The sequence below is a fragment of the Aquarana catesbeiana genome, linkage group LG02 (assembly GCF_042186555.1).
Source record: "Aquarana catesbeiana isolate 2022-GZ linkage group LG02, ASM4218655v1, whole genome shotgun sequence".
Taxonomy (NCBI): domain Eukaryota; kingdom Metazoa; phylum Chordata; class Amphibia; order Anura; family Ranidae; genus Aquarana; species Aquarana catesbeiana.
Genome location: NC_133325.1, coordinates 80,458,368 through 80,481,974, shown reverse-complemented (window position 1 = coordinate 80,481,974; position 23,607 = coordinate 80,458,368). Strand labels below are relative to the sequence as shown.

At 44.3% G+C, this 23,607-nt stretch overlaps 1 protein-coding gene across 1 annotated transcript in view; it reads left to right on the top strand.

The window, feature by feature from the left end:
* The first annotated feature begins 207 nt into the window (after nucleotides 1-207).
* Nucleotides 208-23,607, top strand: part of LOC141126988 (matrix metalloproteinase-18-like) — a 56,032-nt gene continuing 32,632 nt past the window's right edge. The window contains exons 1-5 of the mRNA XM_073613083.1: nucleotides 208-378; nucleotides 14,647-14,834; nucleotides 18,433-18,581; nucleotides 18,667-18,792; nucleotides 22,741-22,902. Coding sequence (XP_073469184.1) covers nucleotides 283-378; nucleotides 14,647-14,834; nucleotides 18,433-18,581; nucleotides 18,667-18,792; nucleotides 22,741-22,902 — 721 coding nt within the window. The 5' untranslated portion in view covers nucleotides 208-282. The remainder of the gene's footprint in view (nucleotides 379-14,646; nucleotides 14,835-18,432; nucleotides 18,582-18,666; nucleotides 18,793-22,740; nucleotides 22,903-23,607) is intronic.

The following is a 23,607-nucleotide window of genomic DNA, read 5'->3' as shown; positions in this document are numbered from 1 at the left end:
GTCTGGGCAGGAGGTGGGTTTAAGTGCCCGGTAAGCAAGTGGTTAAGTGCCCAGTGGGCAAGTGGTTAAGTTTTAGCATTGCCTAATTTTTCTGTTTAATTGGAGATGTTTCCTGATAATGTATGAAGAAAAAAACGAGTCTTACATAACTTTTTGTTTACCACGTATAGATGTTATCAGGACTTGGTGGCAGTTTTAAGCACACAAGACACTTTGCATCATGAAATCATAAAGCTAGCAAATGTTTGGAGGAGAAGCATTAATCTGAAGCCACATCCAGCAATGAAGACCCTCTCTCTCGTGATGTTGCTCTTATCAGCAATTTTTCTACAATTTTCTCATCACAGTAACACTGGAAATGAATACAAACTTGCTGAAGTAAGTATATCAGCAGCAATATGAATAGAATTTTAGATACCTGTGCAAATCTAAGGCTACTTTCACACTGAGGCGCTTTGCAGGCGATATAGTGCTAAAAATATTGCCTGCAAAGCGCCCTGAAAGAGCCGCTCAATTCACTCCAATGTGAAACCCCCGAGGGCTTTTACACTGGAGCCGTGCGCTTGCAGGACGGTCAAAAAAGTCCTGCTAGCCGCATCTTTGCAGTGCTATAAGAGCGTTGTATTCACTGCTCCTGAAGCGCCCCTTCCCTTTGAAAACAATGGGGCAGCGCTGCAAACCCACCGGCAAAGCGACACTTAACCCTTTTTTGGCCGCTAGCGGGGGTTAACACCGCCCCCCTAGCGGCTGAATAGTGCTGCTAAAACAACGGTAAATATAGCGCCGCTTTACCACCGGTGCCCGACTGCCCCAGTGTAGCCTTAGAGCACTAACAAGTTTTAATTGACAAATATTTTGAGTACCTGTCATCACAAAGAAGCTGCACATCTTCTGAGTTGAACTCCAGAAGCAGAAATGAGAAATGCAGAAATAGATATGTCATTAATAATACAGCCTTATTTTTTTATTTTAAATGCAAGCAATGTAAAGACCTATATTTTACTTGATACAGCCTCTGTACAGCAGAGCTCAGACTGGGGGAGGGAGAAGCAGCACAAGGAGCCAATTAGCTGTACTGTAGTGCTGAGAAGAGAGCAGAGTAAAGAAATGAGCTCATAGGTCTGCTGAGTTTCTTCTAATGCCCCATACACACGGTTGGAACTTGCCAATGGGATAACCTCTGTCAGCATTTCCGAAAAGATTTAGAACGTGTTCTCTATCTAAGTCCGTCGAAAATGCCGACAGAAAAAGTCCGATAGGGCATACACACGGTCGGAATATCCGACCAAAAGCTCCCATCTGACTTTTTCTGTCGGGAATTGATGCCTTGTGTACGCGGCATTACTGTCTAGGATAGGGGAGGGTAGGAGATTTGTAATGCCCTGTACACACGATAGGATTTTCCGACAACAAAATCCATGTTTTTTTTCCAAGGGATGTTGGCTCAAACTTGTCTTGCATACACACGGTCACACAAAGTTGGTCGGAAATTCCGAACGTCAAGAACGCGGTGACGTACAACACGTACGACGAGCCGAGAAAAATGAAGTTCAATAGCCAGTGCAGCTCTTCTGCTTGATTCCGAGCATGCGAGGAACTTTGGGTGATCAGAGTTTATGACAACGGATTTTGTTGTCAGAAAATTTGAGAACCAGCTCTCAAATTTTGTGTGTCGGAAATTCCGATAGAAAATGTCCTATGGAGCCTACACACGGTCGAATTTCCGACAACAAGCTCCGATTGAACATTTCCCGTCGGAAAACTCGACCGTGTGTACGGGGCATAAGTGTTACCAAACTGCACAAGAAAAAAAAAAAATCAGGTCTCCTTCCCTGCCAGACAGGATTTTGCTGTCTGACAGAGATATGAAAATCTTAGGACAGACATACAAAACCTGGCAGTTAAAGTGGGGTTCCACCCAAAAAAGCAAAAATACCTGAAAAATTCTAAAAAAAACCACAAAAAAACATTTGGATATTTTTTTTTTTTTACTTACCTCTAAATGCCTGTTGCTAGGGGTTCCCTCGTAGTCTGCCTCTTCCTTTGCCTGGGCTGGTGACATCACTTCCCCCTCGGCACAGGAAGGGCTCGGCTCTGCTCCCTCCCTCCTGTCAATCATCTGGGACCCATTACAGGTCCCAAGTGATTGAGCGGCCAATCACGGCGCGGCGCCGCTCGCGCATGCGCAGTGGGTGTCAGGCTGTGAAGCCACAGCCCGGCGCCCACAGTTGAAATGCCGGCGCCGATGAGCGGAGGGGGGACGAGCGGGGCTTCGATCCCCCGCATCGCTGGACCCAGGGACAGGTAAGTGTCCAATTAAAAGTCAGCAGCTGCAGTATTTGTAGCTGCTGACTTTTAATTTTTTTTTTTTTTTTAATGGACCCCCTGGGTGGAACTCCTCTTTAAGGCAATTCTCATATATGCATTGAATCTATATATTTAGCTGTTTGCCTGGAGTTCATATTTAGGTTCGGATAAAGTAAAAGAGTTAAAATACCTGTGAGATTTATTTTTTGCTGACTGTGTCTCATTGGGGAGAAAGGACAGAACAGCAAGTAAAATACCATCTGTCCAAATTAGGGAAATCTCCCCTTAGACAGCTGTCTCTAGAACAGGTGTCACCAATGGAAGATTACCATACTTCCTAAAATTTTGGATTTTCAATCACTTTATGCCCGGATGGCACTGATCAACAGGACAAATGAAAAGAGGGATCTAACGTTTCCCCATTCTATCCATAACTGAAAAAAAAAAAAAAAATAGCGACAGATATACTTTAAGCTGCCTACAGACATTAGATGGTGGCCTAGCAGTTTTTCTAATGAAAGTTCATGCTACAAACATTCACATTTGCATCAGGCGAACTTCCCTCTCTGGGCCTATTAATGGAAAGGGAGGCTGCAAGTGGCATTCACCTATGAGGATTCCAGGTGTGACCGGACCATAGGAGGCTGTCTGGGGCCTGTTGGCCCCCGGGTTCTGGTGAGTTGGACCCCCTTGTGGGGGTGTGTGGGGCACGAGGTGATAAATTGTGTGGTGAATGGGGCACTCATCAAACCTGCTACACACACTCTGTTTATCCACTTAGAGACTCTACATATACTTCAATATACTTTGCTTTGCTCAAGTCTTTTATATATACAGCAGAGACATTTCATTTACCTGTCAGTCGGTATAAGCTTTACTGAGAGGAGCGCTGCTTGGATGTTTTTAATTGTTTCTCCTATAGAGTTATAATTTTACATCTATTTTATTTTTGTTTCCATTTCACTTATGTTAGGTGGCTGCTGAGAGATATTTCATTATTTGTTAATTTTTTATCTCATTAGTTATTAGTTCCCTTTTTTTGTGTATACTTGATATTACATAGTGCTGAGATAGGAGGAGTGTGGTAGGGCGGGTTCCTTCCTTTGGTATAGATTATATTATATATTAGAGAGCTATATAGCGATGTATTGCCACAGCTACCATGCGTTTACTATGCGACTACCTTGAAGAACTTTGAATCAATATTATATTATCATGTGTGCAATCAATCATGTTTATATGCAAGTTTGGGCTACATTTAATACATCTTGAAACATATACTATTTACTATGTAGGAACATTTATGTATACATTTCTAACACTTGTGTGAGTGTGTGTGTGTGTGTGAATTTCTATGTATTTATTATCTTACTATATTATTATGTTATTTGCTGAACGTTATCTAAAGTTTGTAGGAGCAATTTAGATCATAGGGATCAGTGTTCCTTTTTACTTATTGTTGTTTATTACCATGCATCATACTGTACTGGATTTCTGTAAGCATTCTTTGGCATTTAAACAGATTTCTGTACAAGCTAAAGTGTAAGTAATGTCCTCAAATACTCACCTCTTGTCCAGTGATGTGAAGGCTGAGATGGCCTCTTGCCATCACCGACAGCCTCGCCCACCCTCTTCTGAGTTTAGCTTCTTTTGCCATCCTGATTGGCCAGCCCAGGAAGACATGACTTCCGCGCATGCACACAGGAGTTCATTCATCCCACCACCAAGGCATGCCAAAATTGTACATTGAGCTGCTCATGACAGTGCCAACAGCACAGGAACCTGGCAATGACTTGGGAACTAGGACCATACCAGGGACAGGGTAATACGAGTAAGAGGCAAGAACAGGAAACAGAAAAGGCACAGACATAAATACAATTCTAACAGGGGTTCTAGATCTACTACTCTACTATAGAAAAGTGTTTTCATTTCTTTCTGTTGCTGATGGAGAGTCTCCCTCACTTCCTGCCTGGTAGGCAGTAAAAGTCAGGCCAGGACTTTGAATCCTTCCTCACTCTACCCAAAATTAAAGGATAACTATAGTCAATTCTTTGTTTTCATTTTTAATATAGTAAGGGAAGTTCATAACCCTGTCATTTTTTTTTTCTTTTGCCATCTGTGTCCCATTGGGGAGAATTTTCTTCACTTCCTGTCCCACAGTAAAACAGGAAGTGAGAAGAAATCCCTGCAAATTAAGGGAATCCCTTGGGGACCCCCAAGTCATAAGAATTTGTGTCCCCATTGGAAGATTGGGATTGGGATTTTATTTTAATTTCACTTGCAATGATAATTGTAAAGAGGATAAATAGAGAGGGTGAATCTCCCTAATGGGGGCACAGACAGCAATAAAAACTGAGAGGTGTTCTAATCCATCTGCACTTCATCAAAAACTAAAAAAGGTTTTGCCTTTAGTTATCCTTTAGAAAAAATCTTTTAGCTGACCATACACTTTAAGGCCAGCTTTAAATGGGCTTTGTTTTTAGATCAGATTGTGGTTAAGTGTAAAGTCAACAGCAGTTTTCTACATTCACATTATCAGAGTGTAATGAAAACACGTAGCGGTATTTATATTCTGGGGTTATTTTATGCAGCTTGTACAATTTTAGGATGATTGGTCATTACTTTTGGACTATAGCAGACATCTGTTGGATTGTAATTGGCCTCTGAACAATTTTTTGCACTGATACTATTTCTCAAAAAGAAATGTCTGCAAATAATCATTTTCCAACAAACAGGGTTGTCGGGAAGAGGCCCTTGTCCTCATCAACATGGGGACAAGGTGCTTTGGGGCAGGGGGGGCCACAGGGTGCCCCCCCTGCCCCAAAGTGCCCACCCCCCCATGTTGAGGGCATGCGGCCTGGTACGGTTCAGGAGGGGGGGTGCTCGCTCGTCCCCACTCCCTTTCCTGACTGGCCGGGCTGCGTGCTCGGATAAGGGTCTGGTATGGATTTTGGGGGGACCCCCACGCCGTTTTTTTCGGCATAGGGGGTTCCCCTTAAAATCCATACCAGACCTAAGGGCCTGGTATGCTCCTGGAGAGGAACCCATGCCGGTTTTTTATTTAAAATTTGCCGTGGAGTCTCCCTTCATGATTCATACCAAACACCTGTCAGCAATGCTTGTCGCTCATCGGGAAAGGAAAAAACACATTTTTCCTTTCCCAATGAGTGAGCCAGCTTGGCGCTGGCTCCCGCGACGGGTCAGGCAGGTGTCAAATCTTGACGATAACAGCGGTGAGATTGGCACAATATCACGGTCACCTACTGTACCTACCTGAGCCCCTTCTCTCTCCAGCAATGTCCACGATCCCCTTAGCTATTCAGTACACTCCTCCTGATTTGCTGAGACTGAGCAGCGGCGCCATTGGCTCAATCAAAGTCAGCCAATCTGGGGAGAGAGGAGATGGGGCCAGGTCAGGGCTCCGTGTCTGAATGGATACACGGAGCTCTGACTCAGCTTGAGTGCCCCCTGTAGCAAGCTGCTGGCTGAGGGTGCACTCAAAGAGGGAGGGGCTAGGAGCAGCAAAGAGGGACCCGAGAAGAGGAGGATCTGGGCTGCTCTGTGCAAAACCAACTACACAGAGCAGGTAAGTATAACAAGTTTGTTATTTTAAAAATAAATAATAAAACGAGCCTTTACAATCACTTTAAGCAACTGATTGAAAAAAACAGCCAAAAAAAAAGTCTTATTCCCAGAGGTACAAGAATAAATGTCAATAATAAAAAGATTGGCTAACACCATAGGTTGCTTGCAAGGTTGCCTTTAGAAGTGGGCTGGGATGAAGACAGTTCGCAGTGGATGGGAAGTCCAAGTGTGAATCGGGAGCTATGGTCTTTATCCAGTGTCGAGCTGGTCCGTTCGGTGTTCGATATCCGTCCAAAGTATGTATCTCCAGAGGAAGTGTAGAGAGGATCTGTCAGTCCGTCCACCGCATGAGCCAATGGTAATGCGTTTCGGAAGAATGCCTCGCTTCCTTCATCGGCCTCTCCCGACGCCGGCTCTCTTTGAATGGATCTCAGGCTGATCTCGCTCCCTATACAGCTTGCCTTCTTCCTATAATGGATAAAGACCATAGGTCCCAGTTCACACTTGGGCTTCCCATCCACTGCGAACTGTCATCATCCCCGCCACACCCGCTTGAGTGCCATTGCTGTTTATATCATTTTTTATCTTTTAATAAATTGTGCTACATGATGCCTGCTTGGTGCTTTTTTCCCTTCCATCTTGCATTTAAAAAATAATGTCTACTAATGAATCCCATTTCTAGCAGTCTTCAGAGTTCATTTATTAGGTACAATTTTATTTTTCATTTGTAATATCTATAACAATGCTGCTGAAAATATTGGCTGTAATGCATCACATAATGATGTCAGCCTGCAATGATTAAAGCCCAGTTACAGCTTGCACACAGAAAAAAAAAATGAACGTCTACGGCAGGAGTTAAGAATAAAAAAAGCAGCTCCAAGTTCTATACACACCCTATAATTCAACCCACTTCCTATGAGCCCAGGGTCAGAGGCATAACTAGAACCTTCAGGGCCCTGGTGCAAGAAACCGTGAAGGGCCCTCCTGACCTCTGGTCCCGGAGCCTTCCCTCCAAGCCCGGGGCCCTTCCCACTGATTCTGGAGCTCTTTACTTTCGTCACGGGGCTCTTTATTATGGTCCAGCAGTGGGACCCTTTAACATGTGCTACAGCAGGCCCCCTTCCTGCCGTTTTGGGTAGGGTTGCTACCTTTTCTTCAAGCCAAACCCGAACACTTTAGTGGCACACAGCAAATTTTTTGTAGTATACACTATATATACAGTGCCTTGAAAAAGTATTCATACCCATTAAAATTTTCCACATTTTGTCATGTTACAACCAAAAAGGTAAATGTATTTTATTGAGATTTTATGTGATAGACCAACACAAAGTGGCACATAATTATGGAGTCGCAGTTGGACATCAACAAGATGAAGACCCTGTGCTCTGTCTCCAGGTTGGTAATACGGGCATCAGTGGTGGCAGTGGAGGATTCTATCACTGTTACCCTCTCCTCTACCGTGCCAACTTGCTGTCGCAGATCGTGCAGCTCCCTTGTGAGTGCGTTCACAACTGAGGCTGCCATGGCGTTGAAATCTTGCTTAGTAGGCAGACCTGAGACTATGTCCCTTAGGGATCCCTCTGTGAGGCCACTCCCTCCCCCTGCATTCTCGGTGCTTGGCTGTGAGTCTGAGTGGGCTAGCAGGGGATTGTATGGGAGAGTGTGCCCTGGGAGTGAGAGAGGGAAAGTCCTCCGCAGCAGCAGCGGCCCCCGCCTGTGTGCGCTCGCCGGGGAACTCATGGCGGCACCATCTTGGTCTGTGTGGCCAGCGAGGAACTGGGTTGCTGCTGCAGTAAATAATGTGTAATTTTGGGATCCACTCCGTTCCTCGTTGGGCAGCGGGTGCTTGCGATCCCCGGGCATGTGTATATGGCTCGTTTGGGCCGTTCAGTGGGCGATCCTCAGCCCGTTCTCGTTCAGAGCTCCTGCAGGTGCGTCCTCACGCTTCCATTGCTAAGCCATGCCCCCCCGTGGAACATTATTGTGAAGTGGGAGGAAAATTATAAAATAAACATCTGAAAAGTGTGGCGTGCATTTGTATTTAGCCCTCCTGAGTCAATATTTTGTAGAACCACCTTTTGCATCAATTACACCTGCTAGTCTTTTTTGGCGAATGTCTCTACCAGCTTTGCACATCTAGATGAAATTTTTGCCCATTCTTCTTTGCAAAATGACTCTGTTAGATTGGATGGAGAGTGTCTGTGAACTGCAATTTTGAAGTCTTGCCACAGATTCTCAATTGGATTTAGGTCTGGACTTTGACTAGGCCGTTCTAACACATGAATATGCTTTTATCTAAACCATTCTATTGTAGCTCTGGCTGTATGTTTAGGGTCATTGTCCTGCTGGAAGGTGAACCTCCGCCCCAGTCTTAAGTCTTAACAGGTTTTCTTCTAAGATTGCCCTGTATTTGGCTCCATCCATCTTCCCATCAACTCTGACCAGCTTCCCTGTCCCTGCTGAAGAAAAGCATCCCCACAACATGATGCTGACACCACTATCTTTCAAGGTGGGGATGGTGTGTTCAGGGTGATCTGCAGTGTTAGTTTTCCGCCACACATAGCGTTTTGTTTTTAGGCCAAAAATTAAAATTTTGGTCTCATCTGACCAGAGCACCTTCTTCCACATGTTTGCTCTGTCCCCCACATGGCTTCTCGCAAACTGCAAATAGGACTTCGTATGACTTTCTTTCAACAATGGCTTTCTTCTTGCCACTGTTCCATAAAGGTCAGATTTGTGAAGTGCACAACTAATAGTTGTCCTGTGGACAGATTCTCCTACCTGAGCTGTGGATCTCTGCAGCTCCTCCAGAGTTACCATGGGCCTCTTGGCTGCTTCTCCAATTAATGATCTGCTTGCCCGGCCTGTCAGTTTAGGTGGACGGCCATGTCTTGGTAGGTTTGCAGTTGGGCCATACTCTTTCCATTTTCAGATGATGGATTGAACAGTGCTCCGTGAAATGTTCAAAACTTGGGATATTTTTTTATAACCTAATCCTGCTTTAAACTTTTCCACAACTTTATCCCTGACCTGTCTGGTGTCTTCCTTGGCCTTTATGGTGCTGTTTGTTTACTAAGGTTCTTTAACAGCTGTATTGATACTGAGGTTAAATTACACACAGATGGACTATATTTACTAATTAGGCGACTTCTGAAGGCAATTGGTTCCACTAGATTTTAGTTAGGGGTATCAGAGTAAAGGGGGCTGAATACAAATGCACTCCACACTTTTCAGATATTTATTTGTAAAAAAAATGTGAAAACCATTTATCATTTTCCTTCTACTTCACAATTATGTGACACTTTGTGTTGGTCTATCACATAAAATCCCAATAATATACATGAATTGTTTTGGTTGTAAAATGACAAAATGTGGAAAATGTCAAGGGGTGTGAATACTTTTTCAAGGCACTGTATATATTTTCATTAAATAACATTTCTAATTCCAATGGATTTATAGACTCGAGTCCCCCCTTACATTAAGGTCCACAGAGTTGAATTCCCCTTTACATCTGAATCCACAGAGCTCCACTTTACATCAGAACTCACAGTGTTCCCCTTTACATCTGTAAGGGGGAACGCTGCAGACTCTGGTGTAAAGGGGAACTCTGATATAAGGTGGTCTCCAGTGACCAGAGTAGTTTAGTTTCCAGCATTCCTCTTTAATCAGGGTACCCAGAGCCCCCCCCCACATGAAAGTCCAGAGAGCCCCCCTTATATCAGTCCGCAGAGCCCCCCTTACATCAGAATCTGCAATGCCCGCCTTACATCAGAGTCTTCAGAGGCCCCCCTTACATCAGAGACTTCAGAGGCCCCCCTTACATCAGAGTCTTCAGAGGCCCCCCTTACATCAGAGTCTTCAGAGGCCCCCCTTACATCAGAGTCTGCAGAGGCCCCCCTTACATCAAAGTCTGCAGAGGCCCCCCTTACATCAGAGACTGTGCAGAGGCCCCCCTTACATCAGAGTCCGCAGAGGCCTCCCTTACATCAGTCTTCCTTACATCAGAGTCTGCAATGCCCTCCTTACATCAGAGTCTGCAGAATTTAACTGTACGGGGGTGCCCTGTGGACTATAATGTAAAGGGGAACTCTGATGGAAGGGGTTCTCTGGGAAACCTGATTTAGGGGGTGCTCTGGTGTAAAGGGGAACTCTGATGTAAGGGGGTCTCTGCTCACCAAAGCCCCCTTTACATCAGAGTCTGCAGACCACCCCTAAATCTGAGGTCTCCTTACATTATTGTACTGATTCAGAGACAGGAGAGATAAGGGAGGGGGTGAATGGATGGTGAACTCACTCACCCCAGGAAGGAAGGAGGCTCATGCAGTCTGCATATCCTCCACGTTCATTCTCCATGCTGTTCGCGGCTGCTGCGGGGGGGGGGGGGGGGCAAGCGGGATGTCAGTGCTGGTTCTGAACAGTGTAAGAGGGATTGTAACAGACACTCTCTCCTTACAATTGCAGCCAGCAGCCCCACCATGGATCCTCGGACCGGGCTTTTGGAACTCCCCACAGTGGCGGAATGCCAGAGCCCAGTCGCAAGTGCGACTGCTGCGACCCTGGTAGTTCTGCCACTGCCCAGGGTGTAAGGACTTTGCCCCTCACCCTGGACTCACAGGAGAATGTTAAAGAGTGTGGTGTCACATCATTACATGGTGCCACCCTCCATAGCATTCATTTAAGATCTGTCCACCGCCGGAGGAAGAAAGGGGTAAGGAGAGCCTGTGAGGTCACTATACTGGGCCTAGGATTACTGAAAAAAAGGTACATATACTATATTGTCAAAAGTATTGGGACACCTGCCTTTACACACACTTGAGCTTTAATGGCGTCCCAGACTTAGTCCATAGGGTTCAATATTGAGATGGCCCACCTTTTGCAGCTATAACAGTTAAAAGGTGGGCCAGCACAGAGCCTAGGGGTGTTGCTAGGTGGGAAAAAGAACAGGGGCTTCAACCCAAAGGTAAATTTGATAACCCCTCACACATTTACGTAAGCCCAAGCTCCGCCCAATGCCCCACCATAAAATGTTCTATGAACCCATTATGACACCAAATCTTGGAATTGTTATTAATTAGCAATTTATTCATAGTATTATATAAACCTATATTTAGGATGGTAGTAATCTCATGCAGAGAGCAGGATAGACTATATATGCACACACACACCCCTTTGTGCACACATCAAAACACTGGCAGAAGAGAAAAGTCAGACTCAAGTAAAAAAATATCCATACACAAATTTTTAAACAGCTGTATGTTTATTATACTTAACGGTGTCTGCAGTAAAGCAATGCAGCTGGCTCTCCTGCTGGGGCCCTCCTTTTGAACTAATGGGGCCCGGGCCCAGTACAGGAGGGTTGTCTGTAGTGCCTTATCAGTGGTCCTGTATGGCACTGTGCTGGTTGATATGATGATATAATGAAGGTGTCTGTCACTGCAGTGATGAGTGGAGATAGTTACCTCTGAGCGAAAGTGATGCAATCTAAGGATGGCATCTGCAAGGAGAATAAAAATACACAATCAGCGCCAGTCCTTCACTTTTCATGAGGATTATCTGCCAACCGTCGCAGAAAACATGCACTAAATAAAAACTGCCAAGGGCATAGCTGAGCCTGCAGAAGGAAATGAGTGAACATCTATGGTGGGGGGAGCTGTAATTGACCCCAATCCGGAAATTCGAAAATTTGAAAATCCAAAATCTGGAAATTCGAAAATCTGAAATCCGGAAATTCAAAATTATAACTAACTAATACATTATGGGTATTGGAATTTCCTTTCAAATTTGGCTGGTAGTGAACGTAACGAATACAAATTTATTCGAAGTTACGAATTATCCGAAATAACAAATGTCACATCTAAACAAATAGAAAGGAACAGATTAACTACTTGCTGCCGTGCAACAGCGCGGGTCTTAGTTGGCCGGAGGGCATCCATGGACATCCTCCGGAGCAAGCGCTGTCTGCGCATACCTGAGACTCGGCTGATCACAGATCAGAGTAAGGGGTCGATCCCGGCCCCTTACTACGTGATCAGCTGTCAGCCAAAGACGGCTGATCACGTGATGTAAACAGAAGCTCAGTAATCGGTATTTATAAAAAAAGCCGATCACCGGCTTCTGTCAGAGGGATATCGGTCCCTCACACAGAAAGGCGCAGCTGCATTTTCTGTGCCCACCAGTGTCAGCTGCCAGTGCCCACTGTGCCATCTACCAGTGCCACCTATCAGTACCCACCAGTGCCACCTACCAGTGCCCACAGTGCCACCTACCAGTGCCCACAATGCCACCCATCAATGTCCACCAGTGCTGCCAATCAATGCCCATCAGTGTCTCATAATGAGTGCCACAGATCAGTGCTGCCTATCAGTGTCACCTACCAGTGCCCATCAGTGCCACTCATAAGTGATCATCAGTGCCACTTATCAGTGCCACCCATCAGTGCCAACCATCAGTGCCACCTATCAGTGCTGCCTCATCAGTGCTTATCGGTGCCCCTTATCAGTGCCCATTAGTGCCGCCTTATCAGTTCCTATCAGTGCCCATCAGTGCTGCCTATCAGTGCCGCCTATCAGTGCCCATCAGTGCCGCCTATCAGTGCCGCCTCTTTAGAACACATCAATGAAGGAGAAAAATTACCTGCTTTCAAAATTTTATAACAAACTATAAAACCGTTTTGTGGCCTGGTCAGGAAGGGGGTTTAATTGCCCAGTAAGCAAGTGGTTGATAATAATAATAATAATAATAATAATAATAATAATAAAAGTTTTTATTATTATTGTTATTTATTATTATTAATTCATTACGTTCCATCCCTTTAGATACGGCATTCGTAACTTCGGATAAATTCGTATTCGTAGGGTGGCACAGTGGTGTAGTGGGTAGCACTTTCCCCTAGCAGTAAAAAGCGTCGCTGGCTCAAATCCCAACCACCACACTACCTGCCTGGAGTTCTCCCTGTGCCTGTGTGGGTTTCCTCTGGGTACTCCGGTTTCCTCCCACACTCCAAAGACATGCTGGTAGGTTAATTGGCTTCTGTCCAAAATTGGCCCTAATATATGAATATGAGTTGGGGACCTTGGATTGTGGGCTCCTTGAGGGTAAGGACCAATGTGAGTGTGTGATGTATGTGTGGAGCGCTGCGTAAATTGACGGCACTATATATAGATGAGCATCCTAATGAGACACAACGTACAGGGATAGGGACAATTGTAGACACTCACTCTGGATGGACTGGTGTCTTTATTCAACCTTACTAACTATGTAACTATGTATTCATTACGTTCACTAACAGCCAAATTTGAAAGGAAATTCCAATACCTATAATTTAATAGTTAGCAATAGTTAAGTTATTTCCGAATTTTTGAATAGTTAAAAGGGTTTTCGCTCGGATATTTCCAAATTTGTTGAAATTCGTTAAACGAATTCTGAACGAAACGAATTGCACATGTCTAATAGCAGCAGATGTCATGTGTGCGACCAGAGGAGATTGAACGTTCTGTAGGACGAGGGTGATCTGTGACTCAGCAGCTTCACGTCTGTCAGACACAGTGATTGACAAGTGGGAGGGGGAGATGTAAGCAATTAGGTCCGCTGAGCTGAGCAGTGCTGGAGTCATCCACCGAACGGCAGCTGCAGCTCATCACAAGCAGCATAGAGGAGACGCGCTTGCTGTGCTGTGCCCCCCCAGATCACCAGCAAGCCGGTGATGTGTGCAAACTGCATACTATAGCCCGAGTTCCCGGCCAACCCCAGGCCTTGGGACTTGGGGCTAATAATTCTCAATGAGCAATATGAGACATGGGGCTTTTTGGGGGCCCAATCGGGGCTATAGCCTGCCCCCCCCTTCCCGATGCCACAGAGTCCTGACCTCAACCCAATAGAACACCTTTTGGGATGAATTCGAGCGAAGACTGCGAGCCAGGCCTTCTCCAACATCAGTGCCTGACCTCATAAATGCATTTCTGGAAGAATGGTCAAACATTCCCATAGACACACTCCTAAACCTTGTGGACAGCCTTCCCAGAAGTGTTGAAGCTGTTATAGCTGCAAAGGATGGACCAACTCAATATTGAACCCTCCAGACTAATGCCTCGTACACACGATTGGATTTTCTGACGGAAAATGTTCGATGTGAGCTTGTTGTCAGAAATTCCGACCGTGTGTAGGCTCCATCGGACATTTTCCATCGGAATTTCCGTCGCACAAAATTTGAGATCTGGTTCTCAAATCTTCTGACAACAAAATCCGTTGTCGGAAATTCCGATCGCGTGTACACAATTCCGATGCACAAAAGTCCACGCATGCTTGGAATCAAGCAGAAGAGCCACACTGGCTGTTGAACTTCCTTTTTCTCGGCTCGTCGTACATATTGTACGTCACCGCGTTCTTGACGTTCGGAATTTCCAACCAACTTTGTGTGACTGTGTGTATGCAAGACAAATTTGAGCCATAGGATTTTGAGCCAAAATCCATGGATTTTGTTGTCGGAATGTCCGATCTTGTGTACGAGGCATTAGACTGGGATGCCATTATAGTTAATGTGCGTGTAAAGGCAGGCGTCCCAATACTTTTAACAATACATTGTATATATGAGCCTGGATTTGGACTTTAAGGCACTGGATTCTGAAAGGGGAAAGGTTTAGGCAGTCTACAGGAGGACTGGAGCATTAAAAGATCTTTTAAATGTAGAATTTAACTCAGATGCTTCCAGTTTAGATGAATCTTGTAAAAATATTTTTTAAAAATTCTGTTTTTCAGATGGATGAAAACCTTGAATCAAAGTCTGAGAATGGAAAGATTTCAGAAAAAAACAAATTTTTCCATCCAAAGGCCACAGGAAAGCTTGAATACGATACTACAGAAGTAAAGAACGCACCAAGGTGTGGATTTTCGGATGTGTTCAATCCAGAAACACATGGATGGAGAAAGAATAAATTAGCATACAGGTTAGACTGAAAAATAATTTTCACAGAAAAAAATGGCTGGTTCATAGATTATTACAGAATAATTAAACCCACAAACAAACAAAAAAAATGTGATAGATTGTAACCTTCCATTCTATAGATGAAATGGTTACCTTTGTTTTTTACTTTTCAGAAAATAACCACTTTAGCTCCGGAAGATTTACCCCCCTTCATGACCAGGCCATTTTTTGCGCTCCAGCACTTAATTAATTTAACTAGTCGTGCGACACTGTACCCAAATAAAACGCAAGTCCTTTTTTCACACAAATAGAGCTTTCTTGTGGATGGGGGCGGACTGATAACTCATGGGGCTCCCAGGCAATAGGAGATGATGGGGTCCCCGGGCAATAGGAGATTATGGGGACTCCAGGCAATAAGAGATTATGGGGCCCCCAGGCAATAGATTATGGGGCCACACAGTATACACACACACACACATACAGTATACACACACAGACACACAATATACACACACACAGTATACACATACACACATTAAAAAGGTACTGGAGAGGCGGGGCAGCTATAATCTTGGTATTTTTAAAAAAACACAAATTTTTACATACTGTCCCTGGTTTTATTGAAGCTGGCAACCCTGATGGGGCCCCTTAGTGGCATGGGGCCCTCGGGCAGTGCCCGAGAGCCCGAATGGTCAGTCCGCCCCTGCTTGTGGTAGTATTTGATCACCTCTGCGGTTTTTATTTTTTTGTGCTATTAACAAAAAAAGACTGGATTTTTTTTAAAAAAACATCATTTATTTACTTTCTGCTATAAAACACATTCAATTAAAAAAATGAAAAAAATCGAATTTCTTCATAAATTCAGGCCAATATGTATTCTGCTACATATTTTTGGTAAAAAAAAAATCCCAATAAGTGTATATTGATTGATTTGCACAAAAGTTATAGCGTCTACAAATTATGGGATATTTTTATTTATTTTTTATTTTTACTTTTTTACTAGTAATGGCGGCGGTCAGCAACAGGCAGACACTAACTGTCACGTTTTACTTTTTGGGGACCATTGACACTAATACAGTGATCAGTGCTAAAAATATGCACTGTCACTTTACTAATGACACTGGCTGGGAAGGGGTTAACATCGGGGGCGATCAAAGGGTTAAATGTATGCCTAGCTAGTGATTTTGTGTACTGTGTGAGGAGCTTCTACTAGGGGAAGACATGGGTCCGTGTCCTTGCTTTGCAGGAACACAGGATCCATGCCTTCCCTAGTGACAGAATGGTCATCTGCCTTGTTTATATAGGCAGACTGTCGTTCTGCCTGTGTACCCAACGATCTGCGGGTGCGACATCAAGTCCGCGGTACCCGCAGATCAGCTGTGTATAATCACAGGTCGCTGGTGGCGTCCCAGACCCAGAAGTGCATGGCCACGTATAGATACATGATCCTGCACACAGTAAAACTACTATAGGACGGTCGTCAAGTGGATAACTTTAGATCCTGAAAGAAATTCAGTAATTTTGTCAATTTCTGTGAGCTGAACCGAAGAAAATTAAAAACAAGTTCTTGAAAAGACCAATCACCTTACCTCCTATGTAATGGAGATGAACAAAGGCAGACATATTGGAGGTCCAGACAGAGGCTACCATAGGTACAGTGAAGAGGCAAGCATAATCGCCCAGTGACAGAAAGTCTTATTTGCAGCAGTACTAAATGATAATGAAGAGAAAAAGCCTAAAATTGGAAAGTGATGCAGGCAACCCATCCAAAAACTGAAAATTGGCAACACATAACATTATTGGTTTTTGGGTTTAGCTATGCTTTAAAAATACCATTTGTGCAATGTAATGGTGTGCTCAAGTGTAGTCTCATGCCTTGTTTTCCCTTTAACCACTTCAGCCCCGGAAGAATATACCCCCTTCCTGACCAGAGCACTTTTTCACTTTTTGCGATACGGCGCTGCGTCGCTTTAACTGACAATTGCGCCGTCGTGCGACGTTGCTCCCAAACAAAATTAACGTCCTTTTTTCCCCACAAATAGAGCTTTCTTTTGGTGGTATTTGATCGCCTCTGCGGTTTTTATTGTTTGCGCTATAAACAAAAAAAAGAGAGACAGTTTTGAAAAAAATGCATTATTTTGTACTTTTTGCTATAATAAATTTCCCCCTTTTTTTTCTTTTAAAAAAAGCATTTTTTTCTCAGTTTAGGCCGATATGTATTCTTCTACATATTTTTGGTAAAAAAAATTGCAATAAGCGTATATTGTTTGTTTTGCGCAAAAGTTATAGCGTCTACAAAATAGGGGATAGATTTATAGCATTTTTATTATTTTCTTTTTTTTTTTTTTTACTAGTAATGGCGGCGATCTGCGATTTTTATAGTGACTGCGACATTATGCCGGATACATTGAACACATTTTTGGGACCATTGTCATTTATACAGCGATCAGTGCTATAAAAATGCATTGATTACTGTAAAAATGTCACTGGCAGTGAATGGGGTTAACACTAGGGGGCGATCAAGGGGTTAACTGTGTTCCCAAGAGGTGATTCAAATTGGAGGGGGAGGGGACTGACTAGGGGAAGTGACGGATCGTGGTTCCCAGCTAATAGAAACACACAATCTATCACTCCTGCCAGAACAGAATAGGGAAGTGTTTGTTTACACACACACATGTCCCTGTTCTGTGTCTCCTGCTCACGATCGCTCGTGGCCGGTGGTCATCGCGACCTTCGGCCATGTGCATCGGCACCCCTGCTGTGCAGCGGGCACGTTTTTATCTGCTATCTTACAAAAAGTATTGGGACGTCTGCCATTACATGCACATGGTGGTTGAAAAACCTCCTGTGCTGCAGCACCCCCCCAGAGCCCCCCTTTTACTTACCTGAGCCTATCTTTGCAGTGACAAGCACACAAGCCTCAGCCAGTGTCTTGGGTCCTCATTGGATAGATTCATAGCAGCGGGAGCCATTGGCTGTTGTCCATCGGAAAATCCGACTGTGTGTACGGGGGCATTAGACTGGGATGCCATTAAAGTTAATGTGCGTGTAAAGGCAGGCGTCCTAATACTTTTGGTAATATAGTTTACATTTTCATGTGAACATCAATAACCTTCAATTGACTTTGTTAAAGGTTGGATAAACTGTGTGGCAATTAAAAAAAAGACATATGATGAAAAATTGCAGTTGAATTTAAAATGAAACTTCATCCAAAAAGGGAAATTCTGCTCTTCACCCCCCCCCCCCCCCCCCACAGTTTAACTTTTGGGACTTTTGACAGGTACCCACTCCCACTTCCCCTTGGATCGCCTAGGCAATCCGAGCAAAAGTCCCCCCCCCCCCCTTCTGGGAGACTTCAGAGGTCCCAGAAAGCTGCGGGACCACTCACAGGGTGCAGCGCAGGGCCCAGTTAACATGCCGGCGCCAGGTCTGAAGATCAGTGAAGATATCTGTTCGGGTCAGGACATCCCTGGATCCCTGGACAGGTGTGTGTTTAATAAATGTCAGCAGCTACAGTTTTTGTAGCTGCTGACTTCTAGCTTTTTTTTTTTAAATGACTGAAGAACCACTTTAAATTATAGCTGTCCATTATTATTAATTTACTTGTTTTATTTTCCCAGAATACTCAATGATACACCAGACATGCCTACATCTAAGGTTGATGAAGTCATCGAGAAGGCGTTCAAGGTGTGGAGTAATGTGGTACCCCTGACGTTTACCCGGGTTCATGATAATACTTCTGATATTGATATATCATTTATAAAACATAGTAAGATTCCCTGCACTTACTATTATTTTACCCATTATTCCTATAAGGATATTTAGTAAGACATACAATGTTTTTTTTTCCACAGCTTACAATAATCATTACCCATTTGAAGGCCCTGGCAATATACTAGGAAATGCTTTTCTACCTGGAAATCTAATTGGTGGAAATATTCACTTTTATGATAACACAACATGGACATATGATCAAACAGGTGGGCTTTTCAAATGTTATACACATTCCATGGTCACATTCATATTTTAAAAGAGGAGAGAACATATTGTTATACAGTCTTGACAGCATTTTGTTTAAGTGACATTAGGGACAGTATAAGGGCCCGGGGAACACAATTTTCCCATGACTACAATAGAAAAACCTCAAAAGTTAAAGCGAATGCTTTTTTTTTTATTGGGAACTTTTGGGAAGGCAGTGCGGGCCCCTCCAACCCTAAATGTGTGTAATGAAAGGGGCCATGCTGGAGTGTCTGCTGATGCTGGCTGCTGCAGTATCTATCTTTGCTGGGGGATCAATTGTTGTTGGTAGGGATCTACAGTTAAGACCCCTTTCACACTGGAGCGTTTTGCAGGCGCTATAGCGTTAAAAATAGCGCCTGCAAACTGTCCTAAAACAGCTGCTCCACGGACTCCAGTGTGAAAGCCCGAGGGCTTTTACGCTGGGGTGCTGCGCTGGCAGGGCGTCAGAAAAAGTCCTGCCAGCAGCTTCTTTGGAGCGATGAACTCACCGCTCCTCCACCGCTGCTCCGCATTGAAATCAATGGGGCAGCACTGCGATACTGCCGGCAAAATGCCACTCCGGCGGCGTTTTGCGGGCGGATTTAACCCCTTTTCGGTCGCTAGCGGAGGGTTGAACCCACCCAGCTAGCGGCCAAATAGCGCTGCTAAAACAACAGTAAAGCGGCGCTAAAAATAGCACCACTTTACCGATGATGCCCGGGTGCCAGCAGTGTGAAAGAGGTCTAAGGAAGGGATCTATTTTTGGGGCAGGTCTATGGTTGCTGAGGGGGGATCTATTGTTGAAAAGGGGGTGTATTGTTGCTGGCTGCAGGGGATCTGTTTTACAGCTTTTTATTTACACATTTCATACAAATTACTTAGCACCACAAAATGATACTTGCTTCTATATTCTCTAAAAAGGGTGGTACTGGGAGGTGGGTGGGGGCAAAACCAAGGGATGGCCTTCAGGGGTGGGTAGGGGGTGGAGACAAGGGGTGACTTGAAAGGGGGAGTTCCTGTAGCTATTCTCTGAGAGAAAAAGCCCTGCTCAAAGCATATCTATGGTCAAAATGTAAAATCATATATTCATTTCCACAATCGACATTCGATTGTTTCCAGCCTACCCCGATTAATCTGAACAATCTTGAAGTTTGTAATTGTAAACTTGAAGATCCCCATGCATTTACTTCTTTGAATTCTGTGACAAGTATTAACTATGCCCTGTAAGTAGCCACTGCTGTGTCCCAGAATTCAGAGAGCCTGCCTACAGAGGCGCTGAGAGGAGGAGTCTCAGGAGGTGGAGTCAGTGGCGGGACAAGGTAATCCAGTGCCCAGGGCGAAGATGCCAAAATGCGCCCCCCTCCTGAGCAGGGGGCGGAGCTAGTTGAAGCATGTGCAGCGCACCAAAACATATGTAATGGTTGCGGAGTGCACCAGTATTACACACACACAGCCAATTAGATTGCTTTGATGATGGCTTGGTTTACAGGAGTAAACCAAGTAATAGCAATAATGGCTGCCCAAGGGTGATTTAAGTCTGTTCATAAGTTCATTTGGTTTGAACGTGATGACGCAAACGGGACTAAAAAAGGATGTTCAATAGCCAGTAGCCAATAGCTTCTCTTGTGTCATATTTGTTCCGTTGGACTAGCATACAGATGAACAATTTTCCCAATTTTAGTTCGTCGGACTTTGAGTCCGTCGGACAGATTTGAAACAAGTTTTATTTCTAGGTCCTGTCGGATTTTTATCCCGAAAAGCTATCGGACTAGCCCACACACTATCGGATTGTCCGCCGGACTAATCCTGTCGGACCTAGTCCGCCGGAAAGTCTGCTCGTGTGTACGCGGCATAAGCCTCCATGTACATGAGTTGTTTGGGCCCATTAAAACATGTGTGTCCTGTGCAGGGCTCTCTTGTGCAATGGGTGCATCCCTGTGCCAGTGTTCTATTCGTTTCTATTGGGACCCAAACCTGCATGTCATATTAGAATGCAGAGGCTGTGTGCATGCAACCTCATGCGCTCCACTCTACTGTCGCTCAGGGACTTGTACAGTGCAGTCTGCTGGTAGGGGGTGGGTGTAGTGCTATGATCTACAATACACGCAGGAACAAAGCCGATCTCTGCCTACTTTGTTGGATTCGCCACTCAGCAGCACATTATTTGCTGGGCAAGGTTATACCTGGCAGACAGCGCCCTCTTCCTCCAACTAAATCATTCCGCCCTGGGCAGCTGCCCATCCTGCCCACCCCTAGTACGGGCCCTGGGTGGAGTCATTGCTTGCAGACAGTGAGGTACTTTGGGATGTAAAGTCTTTACAAATGGAAAGTAAACTGCATAGGTCAAGCTGCAAAGCATGCAGGGAATTCAGGAAGTTGTAGAAAGAGATAGCCAGCAGACAGGCAGCACTCACAAGAAGAAAGGAGACATTTAAAGTAAGCTTGTGGGTGAGGCCTACTCGCTCTGGACGCGGGGGTAACTTTCGTGCAGAACATGCTTATCAATGCCTGGGACCAAGTGGAGACACTAGACATGTAAACATTCTAACATTATGGCAGTTCCCTGACTTAGAAATGAACCTTCACTTTGTTCCGTAATTAAAGTACAGAGTTGCTCTGAAAAGTGCTGTCCCATGTCACTACACACTTGTAAGTTGCATTGGGAGGGACACCCTGAGCTTGCGCCCACTTCACCAGTCTAGCATACTTCTGTTACCTCACTCCCAGTAACAGAATGGGTTCTCACCAAGCACTTAGCACAGACCTCATGTGTACTCATATTAACTCCTTCACTTCCCATACCTATGTGACCAGGCCATAGAGCTCCGTAATGCAGGTTCGATTTCTGTTGTTACTGGAAACTGACTGCTAGGGAGGGAACCAGACATCAACCCCCTCGCTACTGGAGACCTGTCACCTAACCAGGTACCACGTCTGACAACTGGTTGCTTTGGGTCTTGAACTTGTGCTTGGTTACTCTTAGCAACGAAACTCTTCCTTGACTTGCCGAGTTTACCCTTTAGTAGTGGCGTTCCTTCATATCCATTTTGTGCTGTGCAAACCCTGGTTCTTCAGATACGCCAGAACCAACATGCACACCTTTGAATAACTTAAGACCAGGATTGGAACAGTTAATGTAACTTTACTGAAAAGACTTCAACATTACAGTCCAATATGAACAAGTCCTATCCCTAGCCCTAGCTACAGTTGTGTGGCTGCCGTGAGGTGACGGTCCATGCTGGTAGTCTCCATGGCTTGGATGTTCTCCGGAAACCTCGGTGCCTTCAGCAGACTGCAAGGTGCAGCAGTCCCAGTACCACAAACTGAGAGTGGAACCAGTAACTAGAAAAGGACCTCAGCTATTCCCCTTTTTTATAGGACAGGTGGGCTGGTTGGGACCAAAAAGCCCAGGAACTGAGCACACATGATTAATCCTTTCCCCCAGCCTGGGCCAACTGCTAACTTACCAATACAACATGCTTACAAGCTTATATTGGATTGTCAAATATAAATATTGTTTGAAATGTTTTACAATGCTGATGTTAAAGTGAAAGTGTGTGCTGTGACTATAGAACTTGTTTAAAGTATATATCAGGGCAAAAACACATATACAGTAAATCTGGGCAATACATGTGCATCCCCCCAAGTTTTATCTCTTTAATTAACCTGCAAGTACAAAAAAAAATTTATTGATATGCCAAAAATGCACTCAGCTCCTACGCCCTATTGTTGGGTTAACACACAGCTTTTTGTGGGCTCACTGGTGTCAGACCTGCCCAGTGTCTTTTGCTCAACTTCTTAACCACTCCCACACAGAAATAAAACCAGGATGAAAATCGGGGGGCACTATGTAACCCGTGTTCTCAATGTCTAAATGGGGAGTTTTCATGTGTCTTTTACTTTTACTTTTTTTATGTTTTTTTTAATAGATTACAACTTGTTCAGTATGGCCGTTCACCTGCTTGGCCATTCCCTTGGTTTATTACACTCAAATAATTCCAAAGCCTTGATGTTTCCAACATACAAGTTTATCAGCTCCCAAACATTCCACCTCCCTGAAGAAGATCAGGAGAGAATTCAGCGAATTTACGGTAGGAATGGGAAACAATTGCCTTCTCTGTTAAGCTAGCCATATATGTAACAATCTGATTCTACAGTGTTGTATATTTTTTATAATTGATCTGAGCTGATTGTAAAGCTGACCATGCACCATACCTTCACTTCTATCAATCACATTTTGCGCATTTTGAGTTTAGGACATTTACATTTTTCTGTCGTTCAAGAAGAACGTGTGCCTGGGTGGTAACATATAGTTACATAGTTAGTCTGGTTGAAAAAATACAAGCGTCCATCCAGTTCAACCAACATAGAAGAAAAAACACAGACACACACATAAAGAGAACATATACACTATCCCATACCCACAGTTGATCCAGAGGGAGGCATAAAAAAACCCTATAAAGCATGATCCAATTTTCTCCAGGGAGGAAAAAAAATCCTTCCTGATCCCCCAACAGGTAATCGGATATTCCCTGGATCAACTTTACCTATAAATGTTAGTATCCAGTTATAATATGTACATTTAGGAAATAATCCAGGCCTTTTTTTAAAAAAAACAATCTAGTGAGCTGGCTAGAAGCAGCTATTGAGGGAGTCTATGCCACATTTTCACAGCTCTTACTGTAAAGAAGCCTTTCCATATTTGGAAATTAAACCTCTTTTCCTTCAGGTGTAAAGAGAGCCCCCTTGTCCTCTGTGATGACCTTAAAGAGAATGACTCAAAGCAAAAGGAGTTT